Here is a 21,478-nt window from a genome sequence, read left to right as displayed (position 1 = left end):
TCTACAAAAAATACAAAAATTAGTCAAGCATGGTGATGCATGCCTGTAGTCCCAGCTACTCAGGAGGCTGAGGTGGGAGGATCGCTTAAGCCCAGCAGGTTGAAGCTGCAGTGAGCCATGGTTGTACCACTACTCTGGGTGAGAGAGAGACTAAGTCTCAAAAAAAAGAAAAAAAAAAGAAAAAAGGCCAGGTGTGGTGGCTCATGCCTGTAATCTCAGCACTTTGGGAGGCCAAAGAGGGCAGATCACTTGAGGTCAGGAGTTCAAGACCAGCCTGGCCAATATGGTGAAACCCGTCTCTACTAAAAAATGCAAAATTTAGCCGGGCGTGGTGGTGCATGCCTGTAGTCCCAGCTACTCGGGATCCTGAAGCAGGAGAATCGCTTGAACTTGGGAGGCAGAGGTTGCAGTGAGCTGAGATCATGCCACTGTACTGCAGTCTGGGCAACAGAGCGAGACTCCATCTCCAAAAAAAAAAGAAATAGATTAAATTTTAAAACACCACTGACCTAAGTAGGTACTGGGCCTTTTCAAAGGAGTCCCTGAGGCTCTGAGAGGTAGAGCAACTTAACGAAGGTCACATAGCAAGGAAATGGTCCAGAAGAGATCAGAACTTCCATTCTGTCTCCAGAGCCCTCATTCTTTCCACTGGATGTTGCTGGGGACGGGGGCTTATGTGTAGCCGGGACCCACCTGAGCTGTGGCTGGGCAGGAAGTGGTCCAGGATGGCTGGCTTTTTCTTCCGCCGTTTGCTCTCGATGCCATGGGGGTCTGAGGGAAGGCAGAGATGAGGACCCCTGTTCCCCAACAGCCCTTCCTCCCCAGCCTGGGGGGTGGACAGGGCAGTGGGGTCAGCTGTCCCCGCCCCAGAACCTGGGGATAGAGGTAGAAAAGGGCAGAGGGCACACACCAGAGCTGTTCAGCTCCCCAAGGACGTCGGGCATCCCCCGTTTCCGCTTCTTGTCCACGCCGTAGCTGTCTGTTGAGGAGACACCAGGGACATACAAGAAGAAATTCATCAATAATAATTAATTCCTTTATTTATTTATTTATTTATTTATTTATTTATTTTTAGAGACAGTCTTGCTCTGTTGACCAGGCTGGAGTGCAGTGGCACGATCTCGGCTCACTGCAACCTCTGCCTGCTAGGTTCAAGCAATTCTCCTGCCTCAGCTTCCCAAGTAGCTGGGATTACCGGTGTGTGCCACCACACCCAGCTAATTTTTGTATTTTTTTAGTAGAGATGGGATTTCACTATATGTTGGCCAGTCTGGTCTTGAACTCCTGACCTCAAGTGATCCGCCTGCCTTGGCCTCCTGAAGTGTTGGGGATTACAGGTGTGAGCCGTTGTGCCTGGCCTCTATTTTTTTTTTTTTTTTTAAGATGGAGTCTTGGCCGGGCGTGGTGGCAGGTGCCTGTAGTGAGTCTCGCTCTGTCGCCCAAGCTGGAGTGCAATGGCACAATCTTGGCTCACTACAACCTGTGCCTCTCGGGTTCAAGCAATTCTCCTGCCTCAGCCTCCTGAGTAGCTGGGACTACAGGCACCCACCACCACGCCCGGCTAATTTTTGTATTTTTAGTAGCGACGGGGTTTCGCCGTGTTGGTCAGGGTGGTCTCGAACTCCTGACCTCAGGAGATCCACCTGCCTCAGCCTACACACTGGCCTCTTTGTTGTTCCTGGAGCACCCCAGGCACAATCCAGTCTCAGGACCTTTGCACCTGCTGTTCCAGCTGTTTAAAACACTCTTCCTCGACTCTCACTACTTCCCTAGAAAACTTCCTGCTTAATCATCCTCCTGTCATCAGCTCAGCTGTCCCCTCCTCCAAGAAGCCTTCCCTGATGCCCACAGCTAGGTTAGGTGCCCCCTTTGGGCAATGCGAGCCCTTAAGCACTTTATTCCAGTCCTGCCCACTCTGGTCATCACTGTGTGGGGACAGGCTGTCCCCCATCCTCAGGACTATAAGCCTCATGGGGACACAGCTAGGGGCTGTGTTGGTCACTGCTGTGTCTCTAGCAATACCGAGCACAGGCCCAGGCATGTGCAGGATGCTGACGGGAGGAAAGATGAAATACTCTCCAATGTCACAGGACGGCTACTATTATTTCCATTTTGCGCAGAAGAATGAGGCTCAGAGAGGCCAAGGTCACACAGCCAGTAAGCAGCAGAGCCGGGATCTGAACACCGTCTTTGTAGCTCTGAGCCTGCATTCTAGTTCCGCCTCTTTCCCCTCCCCACTGGGGTCTCCCCAAGGCCGAAGACCTAGTCTCCGAGGTGTTGGGTCACCCTGGGTTGCTGTAGTTACCATGGTCGCGAGGCAGGTACGTGAAAGGCAATGGCTCGCTGCAGACCCCATCGGTGAGCCGCTGCAGGAAGACGTTGACTGTCACAGGCTCTACAATCTCCAGGTCCTCGTAGGGCGGCGTCTTGAACACAATGGCAATCTGGCGGTGCACGTCCGCCTGGGAGAAGTCAGCCCGACCTTCCCAGGAGGCCCTGCTGAACACCACTGATATGTCCTCTGGCAGGAAACGGGGGACATCAGCTAAGCCAGGACATCTGGGCCACTGTGCTCCCAACTTGCCCAGCCTCCCCCAAAATCAAGACTAATATTCTTTTTTTTTTTTTTTTTTTTTTTTGAGTCTTGCTCTGTCGCCAAGGCTGGAGTGCAATGGCGTGATCTCGGCTCACTGCAACCTCTGCCTCCCAGGTTCAAGAGATTCTCCTGCCTCAGCCTCCCGAGTAGCTGGGATTACAGGCGCCCGCCACCATGCCTGGCTAATTATTTTTTTTTTTTTTTGAGATGGAGTCTCGCTCTGTCGCCCAGGTTGGAGTGCAGTGGTGCAATCTCGGCTCACTGCAGGCTCCGCCTCTGGGGTTCACACCATTCATTCTCCCGCCTCAGCCTCCTGAGTAGCTGGGACTACAGGTGCCTGCCACCATGCCTGGCTAATTTTTTGTATTTTTAGTAGAGACAGGGTTTCACCATGTTAGCCAGGATGGTCGCTATCTCCTGACCTCATGATCCACCTGCCTTGGCCTCCCAAAGTGCTGGGATTACAGGTGTGAGCCACCACATCCCACCAATTGTTTGTATTTTTAGTAGAAACGGGGTTTCACCATGTTGGCCAGGCTGGTCTCAAACTCCTGACCTTAGGTGATCCACCCACCTCGGCCTCCCAAAGTTCTGGGATTACAGGCGTGAGCCGCCGCGACCGGCCTTGTTTTTTGTTTTTGTTTTTGTTTTTGTTTTTTTGAGACAGGGTATTGTTCTGTTACCCAGGCTGGAGTGCAATGGCATGATCTTGGTTCACTGGAACCTCTGCCTCTGGGCCTTGAGATCTTCCTACCTCAGCCTCCCAAGTAGCTAGGATTACAGGCATGCACCACCACACCCGGCTGATTTTTTTTTGTATTTTTTGTAGAAAAGGGGTTTTGCCATGTTGCCCAGGCTGGTCTCAAACTCCTGGATACAAGCAATCCTCCCACTTTGGCCTCCCACAGTGCTGGGATAACAGGAGTGAGCCACCATGCCTGGCCTCTAATATTCCTAAAAATAAAACTAATCACCAGGCACGGTGGCTCATGCCTATAATCCCGGTGCTTTGGAAGGCCAAGGCGGTGGATCACTTGAGGTCAGCAGTTTGAGACTAGCCTGACCAACGTGGTAAAACCCCATCTCTACTAAAAATACAAAATTAAGCTGGACGTGGTGGCTCACACCTGTAATCCCAGCACATTGGGAGGCCTAGGAGGGTGGATCACCTGAGGTCAGAAGTTCAAGGCCAGGCTGACCAACATGGTGAAACCCTGTGTCTCCTAAAAATACAAAAATTAGCCGAGTGTGGTGTGTGCACCTGTAATACCAGCTACTCAGGAGGCTGAGGCAGGAGAATCACTTGAACCCAGGAGGCAGAGGTTTCAGTGAGCTGAGATCACACCACTGTACTCCAGCCTGGGTGACAGAGTAAGACTCCATCTCAAAAAAAAAAAAAAAAAAAATTAGCCAGGTGTGGTAGCACACACCTGTAGTCCCAGCTACTTGGGAAGCTGAGGCAGGAGAATCACTTGAATCAAGGAGGGAGAGGTTGCAGTGAGCTGAGATTTCTTCATTGCACTCCAGCGTGGGCAACAAGAGCGAAACTCCATCTCAAAAAAAAAAAAAAAACGAATCATAGTGGCAGCTAACTTTCTACTGAGCACCTATTATGTGCCAGTCACTTTGTTTGCTTGTTTTTGAGATGGAGTCTCACCCTGTCACCCAGGCTGGAGTGCAGTGGCGCGATCTCAGCTCACTGCAAGCTCTGTCTCCTGGGTTCACACCATTCTCTTGCCTCAGCCTCCCAAGTAGCTGGGACTACAAGCGCCCGCCACCACGCCTGGCTAATGTTTTGTATTTTTAGTAGAGACAGGGTTTCACCGTGTTAGCCAGAATGGGCCGATCTCCTGACCTCATGATCCGCCCGCCTCGGCCTCTCAAAGTGCTGGGATTACAGGCGTGAGCCACTGCGCCCGGTTTTTTTGTTTTGTTTTGTTTTGTTTTGATATGGAGTTTCACTCTTGTTGCCCAAGCTGTAGTGCAGTGGCACGATCTCGGCCTCGCGGTTCAAGCAATTCTCCTGCCTTAGCCTCCCAAGTAGCTGGGATTATAGGCATATGCCACCACGCTTGGCTATTTTTGTTTTTTTGTTTGTGTGTTTTTGAGACAGAGTCTTACTCTGTCTCCAGGCTGGAGTGCAGTGGCTTGATCTCGGCTCACTGCAACCTCTGACTCCCTGGTTCAAGCAATTCTCCTGCCTCAGTCTCCTGAGTAGCTGGGATTATAGGCATGCACAACCATGCCCAGCTAATGTTTGTATTTTTAATAGAGACGGGGTTTCACCACGTTGGCCAGGATGGTCTCAATCTCCTGACCTCGTGATTTGCCCACCGTGATCTCCCAAAGTGCTGGGATTACAGGTGTAAGCCACCGCACCTGGCCTTGTTTTATGTATTTTTATATGTATTATCTCATTTAATCCTTATAACAACTTAAGAGGTAGGTAGAATTACTATCCCCCTCAAGTCCAGGGATCCTCAAGGTCACCCTCAGGTTGTTCAGTAAGAGGACTCAGAGGACAGCATACAGTCGTACTCACAGCTATGATCTGTTATGGCAAAAGGATACCAGGCACAGTCAGCAGAGAAAAATGGTGCCTGGCCAGGCATAGTGGCCCACACCTGTAATCCCAGCCTTTTGGGGGGCTGAGGCTGGCAGATCACTTGAGGCCAGGAGTTCAAGACCAGACTGGCCAACACAGCAAGACCTTGTCCCAACAAGAAAATTAAAAAATTAGCCGAGCACCATGGCGCACGCCTGTGGTCCCAGCTATTCAAAAGGCTGAGGTGGGAGAATCACTTGAGCCTGGGAGGTCGAGGCTGCAGTGAGCCATGATCGCACCACTGTACTCCAGCCTGGGTGACAGATGGAGAGCCTGGTTCTAAAAAAAAAAGGAAACTGAGGCTTGAAAGTGTTGAGATGTCACACAACTGGTAGCGGAAGAGTCAGGATTCATGATGGTATTCTGCCTGCTATTTATTTTTCTTGTCTTACTGCATTGCCTGTCATCACAGTAACTCTATGTACTGAGGCTTTATATGTGTCAGGTATATATAGATTGCCTCTAAGTCACACAACAACTCTATGAAGAAGGTACTATTAGGTACCTTATTATATAAAGAAGAAAATGAAGGCACAGAGAGGTAAAGTCACTTGTCCACGGTCACACAGCCAGCAAGTGTTAGAGCCAAGATGGGAACCCAGGAAGGCTAGAATGCTTCACTACCAACTCTGTTATAACTTGGGGAAGTTACTAGATAACTCTGGAACCAGTTTCTTCACTTTATTTTATTTTATTTTGAGACAGAGTCTCGCTCCATTGCCCAGGCTGCAGTGCAGTGGCACCATCATAGCTCACTGTAACCTCCAACTCCTGCACTTAAGCAATCCTCCTACCTCAGCCTCCCAGGTAGCTGGGACTATAAGCACATGCCCCAACATGCCTGGCTATTTTATTTTACTTTATTTTATTTTATTTTTTGAGACAGAATCTCACTGTGTTGCCCAGGCTGGAGTGCAATGGCATGATCTCGGCTCACTGCAACCTCTGTCTCCCAGGTTCAAGTGACTGTCGTGCCTCAGCCTCCCAAGTAGCTGGAATTACAGGTGTGCACCACCACACCTAGCTAATTTTTATATTTTTAGTAGAGACAGGGTTTCACCATGTTGGCCATGCTGGTTTTGAACTCCTGACCATAAGTGAGCCACCCACCTTGGCCTCCCAAAGTATTAGGATTACAGGTGTGAGCCACCATGGCCGGCCTAATGCCTGACTATTTTTTAATTAAAATAAAAAGAATTTTTTTTTTTTTTTTTTTTTTTTTTGTAGAGACAGGGGCTTGCTATGTTGCCCAGACTGGACTCAAACTCCTGGCCTCAAGTGATCCTCCCTGCTCAGTCTCCCAAAGCGCTAGGATTACAGGCATGAGAGACATGCCCAGCCAGTTTGTTTTTGGTTTTGATTTTTTGAGACAGGGTCTGTCTCTGTCGCCCTGGCTGGAGAGCAGTGGTGCAATCTTGGCTCACTGCAGCCTCTGCCTCCCAGGCTCAAGTAATCCTCCCACCTTACCCTCCCAAGTAGCTAGGACTACAGGTGCACACCACCACACCTGCTAAATTTTTTATTTTTTGTAGAGACGGGTTTTCACCATGTTGCCCAGGCTGGTCTCGAACTCCTGAGCTCAAGTGATCTGCCCGCCTCAGCCTCCAAAAGTGTGCTAGGATTACAGGCATGAGCTGCTGTGCCCAGCTGTTTTCTTTTTTGTTTGTTTGTTTGTTTTGAGATGGAACTTTGCTCTGTCACCCAGGCTGGAGTGCAGTGGCATGATCTTGACTCACTGCAACCTATACATCCCAGGTTCATGCGATTCTCCCGTCTCAGCCTCCCGAGTAGCTGGGATTACAGGTGTGAGTCACCACGCCCAGCTCATTTTTGTGTTTTTTAGTAGAGATGGGGTTTCACCATGTTGGCCAGGCTGGTCTCGAACTCCTGACCTCAGGTGATCCGCCCACCTTGGCCTCCCAAAGTGCTGGGACTGCATGCATGACCCACTGCGCCCAGCCCTAATTTCTGTATTTTTAGTAGATACGGGTTTTCACCATGTTGCCCAGGCTGGTCTCGAACTCCAGAGCTCAAGTGATCCGCCTGCCTCAGCCTCCCAAAGTGCTAGGATTACAGGCTTGAGCCACAGTGACCAGCTATCTTTTTTTTAAAAAAGCCTGTTTGAGGAAGGGTCATTTGAACAGATGTGAATGAAGTGGAGTTACTTCTTCTGTCCTCTGTTTGCTTTACCCATAGCCCTTATCACAACCACCATAAACCGTTCATTTATGCAATTCCACCCTTAACATCAGAGTCCTCTGGACATGTCGTGAGCTCTGTGATGGCACCGCCTAGCACGCAGCATGGGTCACCACAGATGAGCCTCCGTCTTCCTACGCAGATGGGTGAGCAGGCGACTCAGGGAGTTAATGAACCCATCAGCTGTATCTGACTGCAAAGACAGCATTCTGGACCCTTGCACTCTGGTGCCCTGGTTAACCAGCTCTTTCGCATCCATTCACCCGGGCTCCCTGGCTACGCCTCCAAGTTGCCAGACCCCGCGCTACCCGAGCTTGCTGCCCCAGGCCCCTCACCTTTCTGCACCTTGTCGCATAGCAAGTAGAGCTCCTCGCCACCCGTGCACGGCCCGCTTTCCTTGTTAATTCGGCAAATCCGCAGCTCTGACGTGTTTGTGGATTCTGGGAAGGAGAGAGAGGAAGAAGTGTATTTAAAAAAAAAAAAAAAAAAAAAAAAAACCCAAGAATTCAGTCACCGAGGGGCCGAGGACGGAGGATGGTTTGAGCCCAGGAGTTCCAGACCAGCCTGGGTAACATGGTGAGACTCTAGCTCTACAAAAAGGTTTTTTTTTGTTTTTTTTTTGTTTTTTTTTGTTTTTGAGACAGAGTCTCGCTCTGTCGCCCAGGCTGGAGTGCAGTGGCAGGATCTCGGCTCACTGCAAGCTCCGCCTCCCGGATTTACGCCATTCTCCTGCCTCAGCCTCCTGAGTAGCTGGGACTACAGGCTCCCGCCACCTCGCCCGGCTAGTTTTTTGTATTTTTTAGTAGAGACGGGGTTTCACTGTGTTAGCCAGGATGGTCTCGATCTCCTGACCTCGTGATCCGCCCGTCTCGGCCTCCCAAAGTGCTGGGATTACAGGCTTGAGCCACCGCGCCCGGCCGTTTTTTTGTATTTTTTAGTAGAGACGGGGTTTCACTGTGTTAGCCAGGATGGTCTCGATCTCCTGAACTCGTGATCCGCCCGTCTCGGCCTCCCAAAGTGCTGGGATTACAGGCTTGAGCCACCGCGCCCGGCCCAAAAAGTTTTAAAAATAAAACTTAGCCAGATGTGGTGGCACATGCCTGTAGTCTCAGCTACTTGTCAGGTTGAACTGGGAGGATCACTTAAGTCCAGAAGTTCAGGCTGCAATAAGCTATGACTGCACCACTGCATGACTGCCTAGGCAACAGAGTGAGACCCTATCTCTAAAAAAAACATAATAATAAAAATAATTTTTAAAAAATGTTTAAGGGAGACCTTCAGACCTCAGGGAGAGTTGATGGGGTCCCAGGTCAGAGAAGGTTCCTTGAGGAGAGTTTGATAGACTGTAATCTTGTAGTGGACACCTGTTGTTTTCCCCATCTAATCTAGTAGTCCTGGCCCCTCTTCTTCTAACAGCCTCCAATTTTCCCTCAAGGGACCACCCCTCATCTTCGTAATTGGGATTGGGCAGGGCTGAGCCCACTTCCTAGCTCAGCAGTAATTGATCACGTGCCCCAGAGCTGGCCAATCAGAGCAGTGCGTCCCTCTGGCCAAAGCTGATTGGTGAAAAAGGAGCAAATGACCAAAACCAGGCCAATGAGAGATAGACCTGAGGCTTGAAGCAAAGCTATTAGGTAAGAGAAGCTAAAAGAAGCCTTGGGAGTGGGGAAGAGGTGCCAGGCAGGTAGGATATAAGCCTGGATTCTAACTTGGAGGAAGAACAGCTGAAAGACAGACAGATCTCTAATGACATCAGTGAGGTCCTGGATGCAGCCAGACCTGAAGCACTATGCTACATCTGCATTTTTCTCGTTAATAGAACAAATTATTCTCTTTTTTTACCCCTTAAGCCTATTTAAGTTGAGATTCTATCACTTGCATCCATAAATGCCCTGACTGAATTAATATCCCATTTTGATGATTACAGCAGCCACTGCGGGTTGGCTAAAACCTACCAGTTATTCCCAATCCCCTCTTCTATGCCTGTACCCCTCTATAGAGGTTGAAAAATCTAAGCACTTGCTTTCCCAGACCACCCTGCAACTAGGAGTGGCCATGGGACCAAGCTCTGGCCACTGAGAAATAAGCAGAAGTCTACCAGGGTAATTCTGTGGAATATAATGCATTCTTTCAGAAAGGGAGAGAGACTATTACTTATGCTGTCTCTTCCCTTGGGCTGCCTGGTATAGTTGTACAGGTTGTTCATTCTACAATACTAGAAGACCCCCTTTTTTTTTTTCCCCCCCAAGACGTAGTCTCGCTCTTTCACCCAGGCTGGAGTGCAGTGGTGCGATCTCGGCTCACTGCAAGCTCTGCCTCCTGGGTTCACGCCATTCTCCTGCCTCAGCCTCCCGAGTAGCTAGGACTACAGGCGCCCGCCACCATGCCCAGCTAATTTTTTGCATTTTTAAAAAATTTTTTTTTTAATTTTTAATTTTTTTTTTTTTTTTTTTTTGAGACGGAGTCTCGCTCTGTCGCCCAGGCTGGAGTGCAGTGGCGTGATCTCGGCTCACTGCAAGCTCTGCCTCCCGGGTTTACGCCATTCTCCTGCCTCAGCCTCCCGAGTAGCTGGGACTACAGGCACCCGCCACCTCGCCCGGCTAGTTTTTTGTGTGTATGTGTGTTTTTTTTTGTTTTTTTTTTTTTGTTTGTTTTTGTTTTTTTTTTTTTTGAGACGGAGTCTTGCTCTGCCGCCCAGGCTGCGGTGCAGTGGCCGGATCTCAGCTCACTGCAAGCTCCGCCTCCCAGGTTTACGCCATTCTCCTGCCTCAGCCTCCCGAGTAGCTGGGACTACAGGCGCCCGCCACCTCACCCGGCTAGTTTTTTGTATTTTTTAGTAGAGACGGGGTTTCACCGTGTTAGCCAGAATGGTCTCGATCTCCTGACCTCGTGATCCGCCCGTCTCGGCCTCCCAAAGTGCTGGGATTACAGGCTTGAGCCATCGCGCCCGGCCTTTTTTTTGTATTTTTTAGTAGAGACAGGGTTTCACCGTGTTAGCCAGGATGGTCTTGATCTCCTGACCTCGTGATCCACCCGGCTCGGCCTCCCAAAGTGCTGGGATTACAGGCTTGAGCCACCACGCCCGGCCAATTTTTTGTATTTTTAATGGAGGCAGGGTTTCACTGTGTTAGCCAGAATGGTCTCCATCTCCTGACCTCGTGATCCGCCGGCCTCGGCCTCCCAAAGTGCTGGGATTACAGGTGTGATCCACTGCACCTGGCCAAGAATTTTTGCATTTTTAGTATGGGGTTTCGCCATGTTGGCCAGACTGGTCTCGAACTCCTGATCCCAGATGATCCTCCTGCCTCGGCCTCCCAAAGTGCTGGGATTACAGGCGTGAGTCACCACACCCAGCCCCCATTTTTCTTTTTATCTTTTTTTCTTTTTTTCTTTTTTTTGAGATGGAGTCTCCTCTGTTGCCCAGGCTGGAGTGCAGTGGTGCAATCTAAGCTCACTGCAACCTCTGCCTTCTGGGTAGCTGGGATTATAGGCGTGTGTCACCATGCCCAGCTAATTTTTGCATTTTTAGTAGAGACAGAATTTTACCACATAGGCCAGGCTGGTCTCCTGACCTCAAGTGATCCACCCACCTCAGCCTCCCAAAGTGTTGGGATTACAGTCTTGCTCTGTTGCCCAGGCTGGACTGCAGTGGCATGATCACAGCTCACTGCAGCCTCAACCTCCTGGGCTCAAGCAATCTTCCCACCTCAGCCTCCCAAGTAGCTGGGACTACAGGTGCATGCCACCATGCACAGCTTTTTTTTTTTTTTTTTTTGAGACGGAATCTCACTCTGTTGCTCAGGCTGGAGCGCAGTGACACGATCTCAGCTCACTGCAACCTCCGCCTCCTGAGTTCAAGCAATTCTCCTGCCTCAGCCTTCTGAGTAGCTGGGATTACAGTTGCCTGCCACTGCGCCCAGGTAATTTTTGTATTTTTAGTAGAGACAGGATTTTGGCATGTTGGCCAGGCTGGTCTCAAACTCCTGACTTCTCAGGTAACCTGCCTGCTTCGGCCTCCCAAAGTGCTGGGATTACTGGCATGAGCCACCGTGCCTGACCACCCAGCTAATTTTTTTTCTTTTTTTTGAGACGGAGTCTCGCCCTGTCACCCAGGCTGGAGTGCAGTGGTGCTATCTGGGCTCACTGCAAGCTCTGCCTCCTGGGTTCACGCCATCCTCCTGCCTCAGTCTCCCGGGTAGCTGGGACTATAGGCGCCCGCCACCACGCCAGGCTAATTTTTTGTATTTTTAGTAGAGACGGGGTTTCACCGTGTTAGCCAGGGTGGTCTCGATCTCCTGACCTCTTGATCCGCCCACCTTGGCCTCCCAAAGTGTTGGAATTACAGGCGTGAGCCACCGCGCCCAACCGCTAATTTTAAATTTTTTTATAGAGACAGGGTTTTGCCAAGTTGCCCAGGCTAGTCTTGAACTCCTGGGCTCAAGCAGTCTTCCCACCTTGACCTCCCAAAGTGTTGGGATTACAGGCGTGAGCCACAGCACCTGAGCCACTCATGCCTCTGTAAGCGGGATATTCTGACACCTGCGGCCAAGGGCAATCCTAACGGCCACAGCACTCTCAACTCACTCTTATCGTAGACAGGCTCGGAAAGCACAGGGTCCATGCGGCGCATCTGTCCCTGCTGGTCCCGATATGAGGCCTGGAAGCAGATCCTCACGACATTCATGTCTACTTCCTGATGGTTCTTCAGGGACCCAGCTGTCGGGGGAGATATGGGGAGGCTGAGGGTGGGAAGTGGAGACCCTCTTTGGGGTACAGGGGAACGGGGAAGGGATGGGGCTAGAGGAGACGGTGGGGCCTGGAGTGGTGAGGGGACCAGGGTGAGCACAGAAGGCAAGGGCTTTGGGAGGACGCATGATGGTCAGGTCAGGCAGGGGGCTCACCATTGTACGGGTCAATGCCCAGTTGAATCTTCCGCTCAATGGCAGCCTCAATCTCCTTCTTCCTCACACACTGGATGCCCAGGTTATTAAAACTGAGGGGATGATGGGGGAGGGAGAGGAGTGCTCGTGAGCAGGCAGGTGTGGCCCTAACCTGCAGGAGGACTCCGGCAGATGCTGCTGTGGGGCTCAGGCTCTCAGGGGCTGACATCCCAAGCCCAGGGGTCCCAGCATTAGAAAGGGTCTGGGGTTTAAACCTCTTAGAAGGCCAGCGTGGTGGCTCATGCCTGTAATCCCAGCACTTTGGGAGGCCGAGGCAGGAGGATCACGAGGTCAGTAGTTCAAGACCAGCATGGCCAATATGGTGAAACCCTGTCTCTACTAAAAATACAAAAATTAGCTGGCACAGTAGTGCATGCCTGTAATCCCAGCTACTCGGGAGGCTGAGGCGGAAGAATCACTTGAACCCGGGAGGCAGAGGTTGCAGTGAGCTGAGATTGCACCACTGCACTCCAGCCTGGGCAACAGAGATAGACTCCATCTCAAACAATAAAAAAATAAATAGAATAAACCTTTTGGCCAGACACTGTGGCTCACGTCTGTAATCCCAGCACTTTGGGAGGCTGAGATGGGCAAATCAGGTCAAGAGACCGACACCATCCTGGCCAACTTGGTGAAACCCTGTCTCTACTAAAAATACAAAAATTAGCTCAGTGTGGTGGCGCGTTCCTGAAATTCCAGCTACTCAGGACGCTGAGGCAGGAGAATCGCTTGAACCCTGGAGGTGGAGGTTGCAGTGAGCTGAGATCATGCCACTGCACTCCAGCCTGGTGACAGAGCAAGAATCTGTCTCAAAAAATTAAAATAAGTATGTCAAGGATTCTTGAGAAGACCCAGAACATGCCTCATCTTTACCACATGAGAACACTGGCCAACTTCATCTTTAATAAGAAAACCGTGGGGCCAGGTGTGGTGGCTCACGCCTGTCATCTCAGCACCTTCGGAGGCCGAGGCGGGTGGATCACGAGGTCAGGAGTTCCAAACCAGCCTGACCAACATGGTGAAACTAAAAATACAAAAATTAGCCAGGTGTGGCGGCTGGCGCCTGTAATCCCGGCTATTTGGGAGGCTGAGGCAGGAGAATCGCTTGAACCCAGGAGGCAGAGATTGCAATGAACCAAGATCACGCCATTGCACTCCAGCCTGGGGAACAGAGTGAGACTCTGTCAAAAAAAAAAAAAAAAGAAGGAAAGAAAGAAGGAAGGAAGGAAAGAAAGAAAAAAACCCTGCAAATTAAACACCAATGAGATGCCTTTGTTTTGGAGCACTCATCAAAATAGCAAAAATCAAAATGTTTCATAATACCTTGTGCCGGTGAGGTTGTGGAGAATCAGGTGCTCTCACCCATTACTGATGGGAGTGTAAACTGCTTAACATGGCAGTATTCATTCATTCCACAAATATTTCCTGAGCACCTACTATGTGCCAGTTACTGTGCTGGACACTGGTAATACAGCAGGGAACGTAAGAGACAAGATCTCTGCTCTCAGAACTGACATTTTCACTCAGTCTAAAAATCACTAAAATTAAATCTTCAGGACTTGAGCGTGAGCAATACTCAGCCCTACCTCTGAAGTGTGTGCTGCCTTTAGGGCTCTGCCCAAAGTCAGCGCAACACAGTGAAGTGTGTCACTATCTTTCTGTCTCTTTGCACTATGAAAAAATGCTGGCTGGGTGCGGTGGCTCAAGCCTGTAATCCCAGCCCTTTGGGAGGCCGAGACGGGCGGATCACGAGGTCAGGAGATCGAGACCATCCTGGCTAACATGGTGAAACCCCGTCTCTACTAAAAAAAAATACAAAAAACTAGCCGGGCGAGGTGGCGGGAGCCTGTAGTCCTAGCTACTCGGGAGGCTGAGGCAGGAGAATGGCGTAAACCCGGGAGGTGGAGCTTGCAGTGAGCTGAGATCCGGCCACTGTACTCCAGCCTGGGCACAGAGCGAGACTCCATCTCAAAAAAAAAAAAAAAAAAAAAAGAAAAAATGCTCAAAGTTTTAGATGTAGCCACTGTATGTTGTGTGAGCATTTGTGGACATATGCAAAATAAAAGTTATACAGTGCTTCTGCTTTAAAATGAAAGAAAAGGCCGGCACGGTGGCTCATGCCTGTAATCCCAGCACTTTGGGAGGCCGAGCTGGGAGGATCACCTGAGGTCAGGAGTTCAAGACCAGTCTGGCCAACAAGGTGAAACCCCGTTTCTACTAAAAATACAAAAAATTAGCTGGGCATAGTGTCGCGCACCTGTAATACCAGCTACTCAGGAGTCTGAGGAAGGAGAGTCACTTGAATCTGGGAAGCAGAGGTTGCAGTGAGCTGAGATCACGCAATTGCACTCTAGCTTGGGCAACAAGAGCAAAACTCCATCTCAAAAAAAAAAAAAAAAAGATAAATTGTACAGTAAGAGAAAGAGCAGGCCTTGCAGTTAAGTCAGGTCTGCAGTCAAATCCCAGCTCTGCCATCAATTATCTGTGCTCCTTACCCTCTCTGAGCCTCAGTTTCTTCCTCTACAAAATAAGAATAAAATGTATGTGAATCTGTGTGTGGCAGGGCTCCCAGCCTAGGTGAGGCTCTCTACTGTCCCCAGGCCTGTTTCCCCACCTAGGAGAGGCAGTGGGGAGGGTGTACCCAAGCTGCCCTCTGCTCTAAGGTTTTATGTGCGATCTCCAGCCACTCAGAATCTCCATAATCAAGGACGAGAGGTTGGAGATCAGCGGGTGGGTACCTGTGCCGGGGGCTGACGTGAGGCCGGAGCCGCACTCTGCAGACGCCGTCAGTGCAGTCTTTCCCCACGAGGCTGTGGGGGTGGACTCGGTGAGGCCAGTCCTTCCACACCAGGCAGGCAGTCACCTCCACCTCCCGCAGCCCTCCGCAATCCCGGAGCTGCAGGAAGAGAAGTGCTCTCTGGAGCTCCCATCACAGATGCCTGCACCCATCCAAACTCCTTGGGGCCTGCCTCCCTTGGCAGCTCCCCAACCCTCTCCCCACTGGGGTCATCTGTCGGGAGCTCTCCAACCTTCTACCCCGACCAGGATGATGGAATGTGTTTGCTTAAGAACACTTTGGGCCAGGCAAGGTGGCTCGTGCCTGTAATCCCCGCACGTCGGAAGGCTGAGGCGGGCAGATCACCTGAGGTCGGGAGTTCCAGACCAGCCTGGCTAACATGGTGAAACCCCATCTGTACTAAAAATACAAAAATTAGCCGGGCATGGTGGTGCATTCCTGTAATCCCACCTGCTCGAGAGGCTGAGGCGGGAGAATCACCTGAACCTGTGAGGCAGAGGATGCAGTGAGCCGAGATCTTGACAGTGCACTCCAGCCTGGGTGACAGAGTTTGTACAAAAAAAAAAAAAAAAGCCACTTTGATATCCTAAACCAGAAGCTTCCAACTGATGAACTGGGGGGCCTCATATAATATCTGCCCTACAGGTTGCCTTTTTAGGCCACCCAGGCTTTTCTTTTTTTTTCTTCCAGACAGGGTCTCGCTCTGTCACCCAAGCTACAATGCAGTGGCAGGAGATCTCAGCTCACTGCAACCTCCGCCTACAGGCTCAAGGGATTCTTCTGCCTCAGCCTGCTGAGTGGCTGGGACTACAGGCGCACAATACCATGCCCGGCTATATATTTTTGTGTTTTCAGTAGAGACGGGATTTTGCTACATTGTCCAGGCTGGTCTCAAACTCCTGAACTCAAGTGATCTGCCTGCCTTGGCCTCCCAAAGCGCTGGGATGACAGGCATGAGCCACCATGTGAAAATTTCAGTGTTACAGAAGACTATAAAGATGGGTGGCATGGCCGGGCGCAGTGGCTCACGCCTGTTATCCTAGCACTTTGGGAGGCCAAGACGGGCAGTTCACGAGGTCAGGAGATCGAGACCATCCTGGCTAACACGGTGAAACCCTGTCTGTACTAAAAATACAAAAAATTAGCTGGGCGTGGTGGCGGGCGCCTGTAGTCCCAGTTACTCGGGAGGCTGAGGCAGGAGAATGGTGTGAACCCGGGAGGCGGAGCTTGCAGTGAGCCGAGATGGCGCCCCTGCACTCCAGCCTGGGTGACAGAGCAAGACTCCACCCCCCCCCCCAAAAAAAAGATAGGTGCCACATTTGGGGTTAAAAGACAACAAATGATGGACCAGGCGCAGTGGCTCACACTTGTAATCCCAGTATTTTAGGAGGTTGAGGTGGGAGGACTGCTTGAGCCCAGGAGTTCAAGAACAGCCTGGGCAACATAGTGAAACCCGTCTCTATAAAAAATACAAAACTTGGCCGGGCGTGGTGGCTCACGCCTATAATCCCAGCACTTTGGGAGGCCAAGGCGGGCGGATCACGAGGTCAGGAGATCGAGACCATCCTGACGAACACGGTGAAACCCTGTCTCTACTAAAAATACAAAAAATTAGCCGGGCGTGGCGGCGGGTGCCTGTAGTCCCAGCTACTCGGGAGGCTGAGGCAGGAGAATGGCGTGAACCCAGGAGGCGGAGTTTGCAGTGAGCTGAGATCCGGCCACTGTACTCCAGCCTGGGCGACAGAGCGAGACTCCGCCTCAAAAAAAAAAAAAAAAAAAAAAAAATTAGCCAGACGTGGTGACAGGCGTCTATAACCCCAGCTACTCTGGAAGCTGAGGCGGGAGGATCGCTTGAACCTGAGACGTGGAGGTTGCAATGAGCCCAGATCGTGCCCCTGCATTCCAGCCTGGGTGACAAAGACCCTGTCTCAAAAAAGAAAGAAAAAAGAGAGAGAGAGAGAAATAATAAATTATGTATTGTGACCTGGGTGCCTGGGTCGTAGGTAATTACACTGTGTAAACTACATATGTATACATTAAATGTAAAAATTCAGAGCTTTAATCTTGACTATATATGATCAACTGTAGCTTAATTTTTTAAAAAAGGAGAGAAGGGCTGGATGCAGTGGCTCACTCCTGTAATCCCGGCACTTTGGGAGGCTGAGGTGGGTGGATCACCTGAGGTCGGGAGTTTGAGACCAGCTTGACCAACATGGAAAAACACTGTCTCTACTAAAAATATAAAATTAGCTGGGAGTGGTGGCGCATGCCTGTAGTCTCAGCTACTCGGGAGGCTGAGGCAGGAGAATCGCTTGAACCCTGGAGACGGAGGTTGTGGTGGGCCCAGATCGTGCCATTGCACTCCAGCCTGGGTGACAAAGCAAGACTCTTTCTCAAAAAATAAGTAAATACATAAATACATAAATAAAGGGAGAAGGAAAGAGACTAATGAGATAGGACAACCAAATGCAACATGATCCTTGGTTAGATCCTGGATTGAGGAGGAAGAAATAACAATAAAACACATTTTGGGAACAATTGGGAAATTGAAATATGGACTGTATATTTATTACATGATTTGACGGGATTACTGATTTTCCTAGGGGTGATTAATGAGATTGTAGCTACAGAGGAGCTTATTATTAGGAGATGCATACTGAACGATTTAGGGGTGAAGTAGCATGATGGCTACCATTCATTTGTAAATGATTCATCAAAAAAACAATGTGTGGGCCAGGCATGGTGGCTCACACCTGTAATCCCAGCACTTTTCGGAGGCCAAGGAAGGTAGGTTGCTTCAGCACAGGAGTTCAAGACCAGCCTGGGCGACATGGTCAGACCCCATCTCTATTAAAAATACAAAAATTAGCCAGGTGTGGTGGAATGCACCTGTAGTCCCAGGTACTCAGGAGGCTAAGGTGGGAATGCTTGAACCCTGAAGGACCAGGCTTCAGTGAGCTGTGATTGCATCACTGCACTCCAGCCTGGGCAACAGAGCAAGACCCTGTCTCAAAACAAAATAAAAATGTATCTATCTGTGTGTGTATATTTGCCTGTGCGGAGACAAAAAAAGAGACATAGCAAATGTGGCAAAATGTCAACTGGTGAATATAGATGAAAGGCACTCACCTTTCAGCCGAGCGTGGTGGCTCACACCTATAATCCCAGCACTTTGGGAAGCTGAGGTGGGCCAATCACCTGAGGTCGGGAATTCGAGACCAGCCTGACCAACATGGAGAAATCCTGTCTCTACTAAAAATACAAAATTAGCAGGGCATGGTGGCATAAGCCTGACCCCAGCTACTCGGGAGGCTGAGGCAGGAGAATCGCTTGAACCCGGGAGGCGGAGGTTGCAGTGAGCTGAGATTGGCCCATTGCACTCCAGCCTGGGCAACAAGAGCGAAACTCTGTCTCAAAAAAAAAAAAAAAAAAAAAGGAATAATAACAAATTTATCAAAATGTATAAATTAAGTATGTGCAATTTTTCTTACATCAATTATACCTCAATAAAATAAAACAAAAACTAGACAGGAAAAAACTAAAACTTTTTTTTCCAACTAAAAAAGGAAAACTTGGAGCCCACAATTAAAATTATAAGACATCACGTTACTTCAGATTTCCAGAGTTTTTTTTTTTTTTTTTTTTTTTGAGACAGATTCTCGCTCTGTTGTCCAGGCTGGAGTGCAATGGTGTGATCTCAGCCTCCGGGCCCTCAAACTCCTGATCTCAGGTGCTCCGCCCACCTCAGCCTCCCCAGATTTTTTTTTTTTTTTAAATGAGGTTTTAGCAAATGAAGCCAGAATTTTTGCTCAGCAGCCGCAGGCAGCAGCAAATAAAAACCAGCCCCGTTAGATAGGGCCAGTCCCACTTGGCATCTCTGAGTCACCGGCTCAGCCCTGCTGGCATCAAAGACTCTCTGAACTTCTAAAGCCCAAGCCTCTAAAATACCATTAACTATTGGTCTCAGTGGTGGAGTGCTGCCCCCTAGGGGAAAAATGGCATTTTGGGGGTGGCTGGTTGACACTGTGATGTGGACCCCACCACAAGTAGACAGGACCATATACACTGGACAGTTTATAATACCAGAGACAGTCCCGCACAGCCATCCCACATCCAGCAAGGCTTCTGAATATCCCGCCAAAGATTCAAGTCAGTAAGAAACCTGTTTAAAATGATCAGATCCCAGAAACGTGCTCTATTGCTGTTGAGTTGGTTGGTTGGTTGTTTTTTGAGACAGGATCTCACCCAGGCTGAAGTGCAATGGCATGATCTCAGCTCATTGCAACCTCCGCCTCCCAGACTCAAGCAATCCTTCCACCTTAGCCTCCCAAACTGCTGGGCTTACAGGCATGCATCACACCTGGCCCTTGCTCTGTTTGACACAAATAATATTCTTTCCCATAATTTTTTTTTTTTTTTGAGATGAAGTCTAACTTTGTCACCCAGCCTTGAGTTTCCTATAACTGTAATACCCACCGAATTTTCAAGGATTGCAACCAGCACGCTAATTGTTTAGACCAAGAGTTGTTCGCCACTTTGGAAAATCCCCTCACCAACCGCAACCCTGCACGTGTGACATTTAAGTCACCAAGTCTGCGCAGCTGGGTCAGGCTGCATTTGTGGCCACGGCATTAACAAGGAGCCTATATATAGTCACAAACAACTGCCACCTTCCTCATATATCCTGTGGGGCATTTACATATTGAAATAAATGTGATTATATAGGCTGTATTGATTTCCTTTTCTTTTTCTTTTTTATACTACAGTTTGGTATAAAATATGGAGTTTTGGCCAAGTGCAGCAGCTTATGCCTGTAATCCCAGCACTGTGGGAGGCCCAGGCAGGCAGATCACTTGAGGTCAGGAGTTCGAGACCAGCTTGGCCAACATGGTGAAACCCCATCTCTACTAGAAATACAAAAATTAGCTGGGCCTAGTGGCAGGCACCTGTAATCTCAGCTACCTGGGAGGCTGAGACAGGAGAAGTGCTTGAACTCAGTAGGCGGAGGTTGCATACCACTGCACTCTAGCCTGGGCAACAGAGCGAGACTCCCTCTCAAAATAATAATAATAATAATAATAATAATAAAATAAAATATGGACTTTGGGAGTGACTGTGAGGAGAGGTAGGTAATATTGTCTACAAATCTCAGTGGGTCAGATACTGTTAAAACCATTCATTTAACCAGCTCCCTGCTGTAATATTAGGAAATTCTGAAAAGCTTAGAGTCAACAGTCTCAGGACTCACGCAGACTCCAGGACTGAAAGCTTTTCATCCTTGAGATGTCAGTTGGGACTGTGGAAAAGACATTAGACTTTAGTTTTTTTTTTTTTTTTTTGAGACAGCATCTTGCTCTATCACCCAGACTGGAGTGCAGTGGTGTGATCATGGCTCACTGCAGCCTCCACTTCCCAGGCTCAGGCAATCCTCCCCATTAAGCCTCCCACGGTGCTGGGACCCCAGGCACAAGCCACCACACCTAGCTAACTTTTTTTGATTTTATAGAGACGGGCATCTTGCCATATCACCTGGGCTTGTCTTGAACTCCTTGCCTGAAGTGATCCTCCTGCCTTAGCCTCCCAAGGTGCTGGGATCACAGGCATGAGCCACCATGCCTGGCCCATTAGGCTTTAGAATAAGTCAGACCTGGCACCAAATCCAGGCTCTACCACTGGCCATCTACAAGATAAACCTCTCAGGTCTTACTGTCTTTATTTGTAAAATAGGTATCCATAGTATGCAAAGTACCTGGTACACGGAAGCACTCAGCAAATGGCGGTAATTACTAAACAGCGCCAATTACTAGAGTAAACTTGCTGTGTGCCCTGTGCAGGTAACTGCCCCTCTTTTAACCTCAGTTTCCTACTCTGAAGATGGGGATAAAAATCCTGAATCCAGGCCACCCGTGGTGGCTCACAACTGTAATCCCAGCACTTTGGGAGGCCGAGGCAGGTGGATCACCTGAGGGCAGGAGTTTGACATCAGCCTGGCCAACATGGTGAAACCCTGTCTCTACTAAAAATTAAAAAATTAGCTGGGCATGGTGGCGCACACCTGTAATCCCAGCTACTTGGGAGGCTAAGACAGGAGAATCGCTTGAACCCGGGAGGTGGAAGTTGCAGTGAGCTGAGATGGCACCACTGCACTCCAGCCTGGGCAACACAGCAAGACTCTGTCTCAAAAAAAAAAAAAAAAAAAATCCTGAATCCAGATTTGGAGACAGGTCATTCCCTATGGTTAGGCATTTACCATTCTAAATCTTGGAAATAAAAACCAACTCTGGGCCGGGCGCGGTGGCTCAAGCCTGTAATCCCAGCACTTTGGGAGGCCGAGATGGGCG

The 21,478-nt window shown here is 49.6% G+C and overlaps 1 protein-coding gene across 2 annotated transcripts in view; it reads right to left on the bottom strand.

Annotated features, from left to right (window-relative positions):
- Nucleotides 1-21,478, bottom strand: part of RELB (RELB proto-oncogene, NF-kB subunit) — a 42,704-nt gene that overhangs the window by 6,001 nt on the left and 15,225 nt on the right. For both annotated transcript variants that reach the window (XM_028839828.2, XM_015124244.3), the window contains 7 exons: nucleotides 15,079-15,236; nucleotides 12,302-12,393; nucleotides 11,985-12,116; nucleotides 7,736-7,840; nucleotides 2,306-2,521; nucleotides 911-979; nucleotides 694-771 (listed from right to left, as the gene is read on the bottom strand). In XM_028839828.2, coding sequence (XP_028695661.2) covers nucleotides 694-771; nucleotides 911-979; nucleotides 2,306-2,521; nucleotides 7,736-7,840; nucleotides 11,985-12,116; nucleotides 12,302-12,393; nucleotides 15,079-15,236 — 850 coding nt within the window. The remainder of the gene's footprint in view (nucleotides 1-693; nucleotides 772-910; nucleotides 980-2,305; nucleotides 2,522-7,735; nucleotides 7,841-11,984; nucleotides 12,117-12,301; nucleotides 12,394-15,078; nucleotides 15,237-21,478) is intronic.

Source organism: Macaca mulatta, chromosome 19 (genome assembly GCF_049350105.2).
Source record: "Macaca mulatta isolate MMU2019108-1 chromosome 19, T2T-MMU8v2.0, whole genome shotgun sequence".
NCBI classification, from domain to species: domain Eukaryota; kingdom Metazoa; phylum Chordata; class Mammalia; order Primates; family Cercopithecidae; genus Macaca; species Macaca mulatta.
Note: the sequence above shows the minus strand (reverse complement) of the source record. Positions and strands in the feature narration are given on the sequence as shown.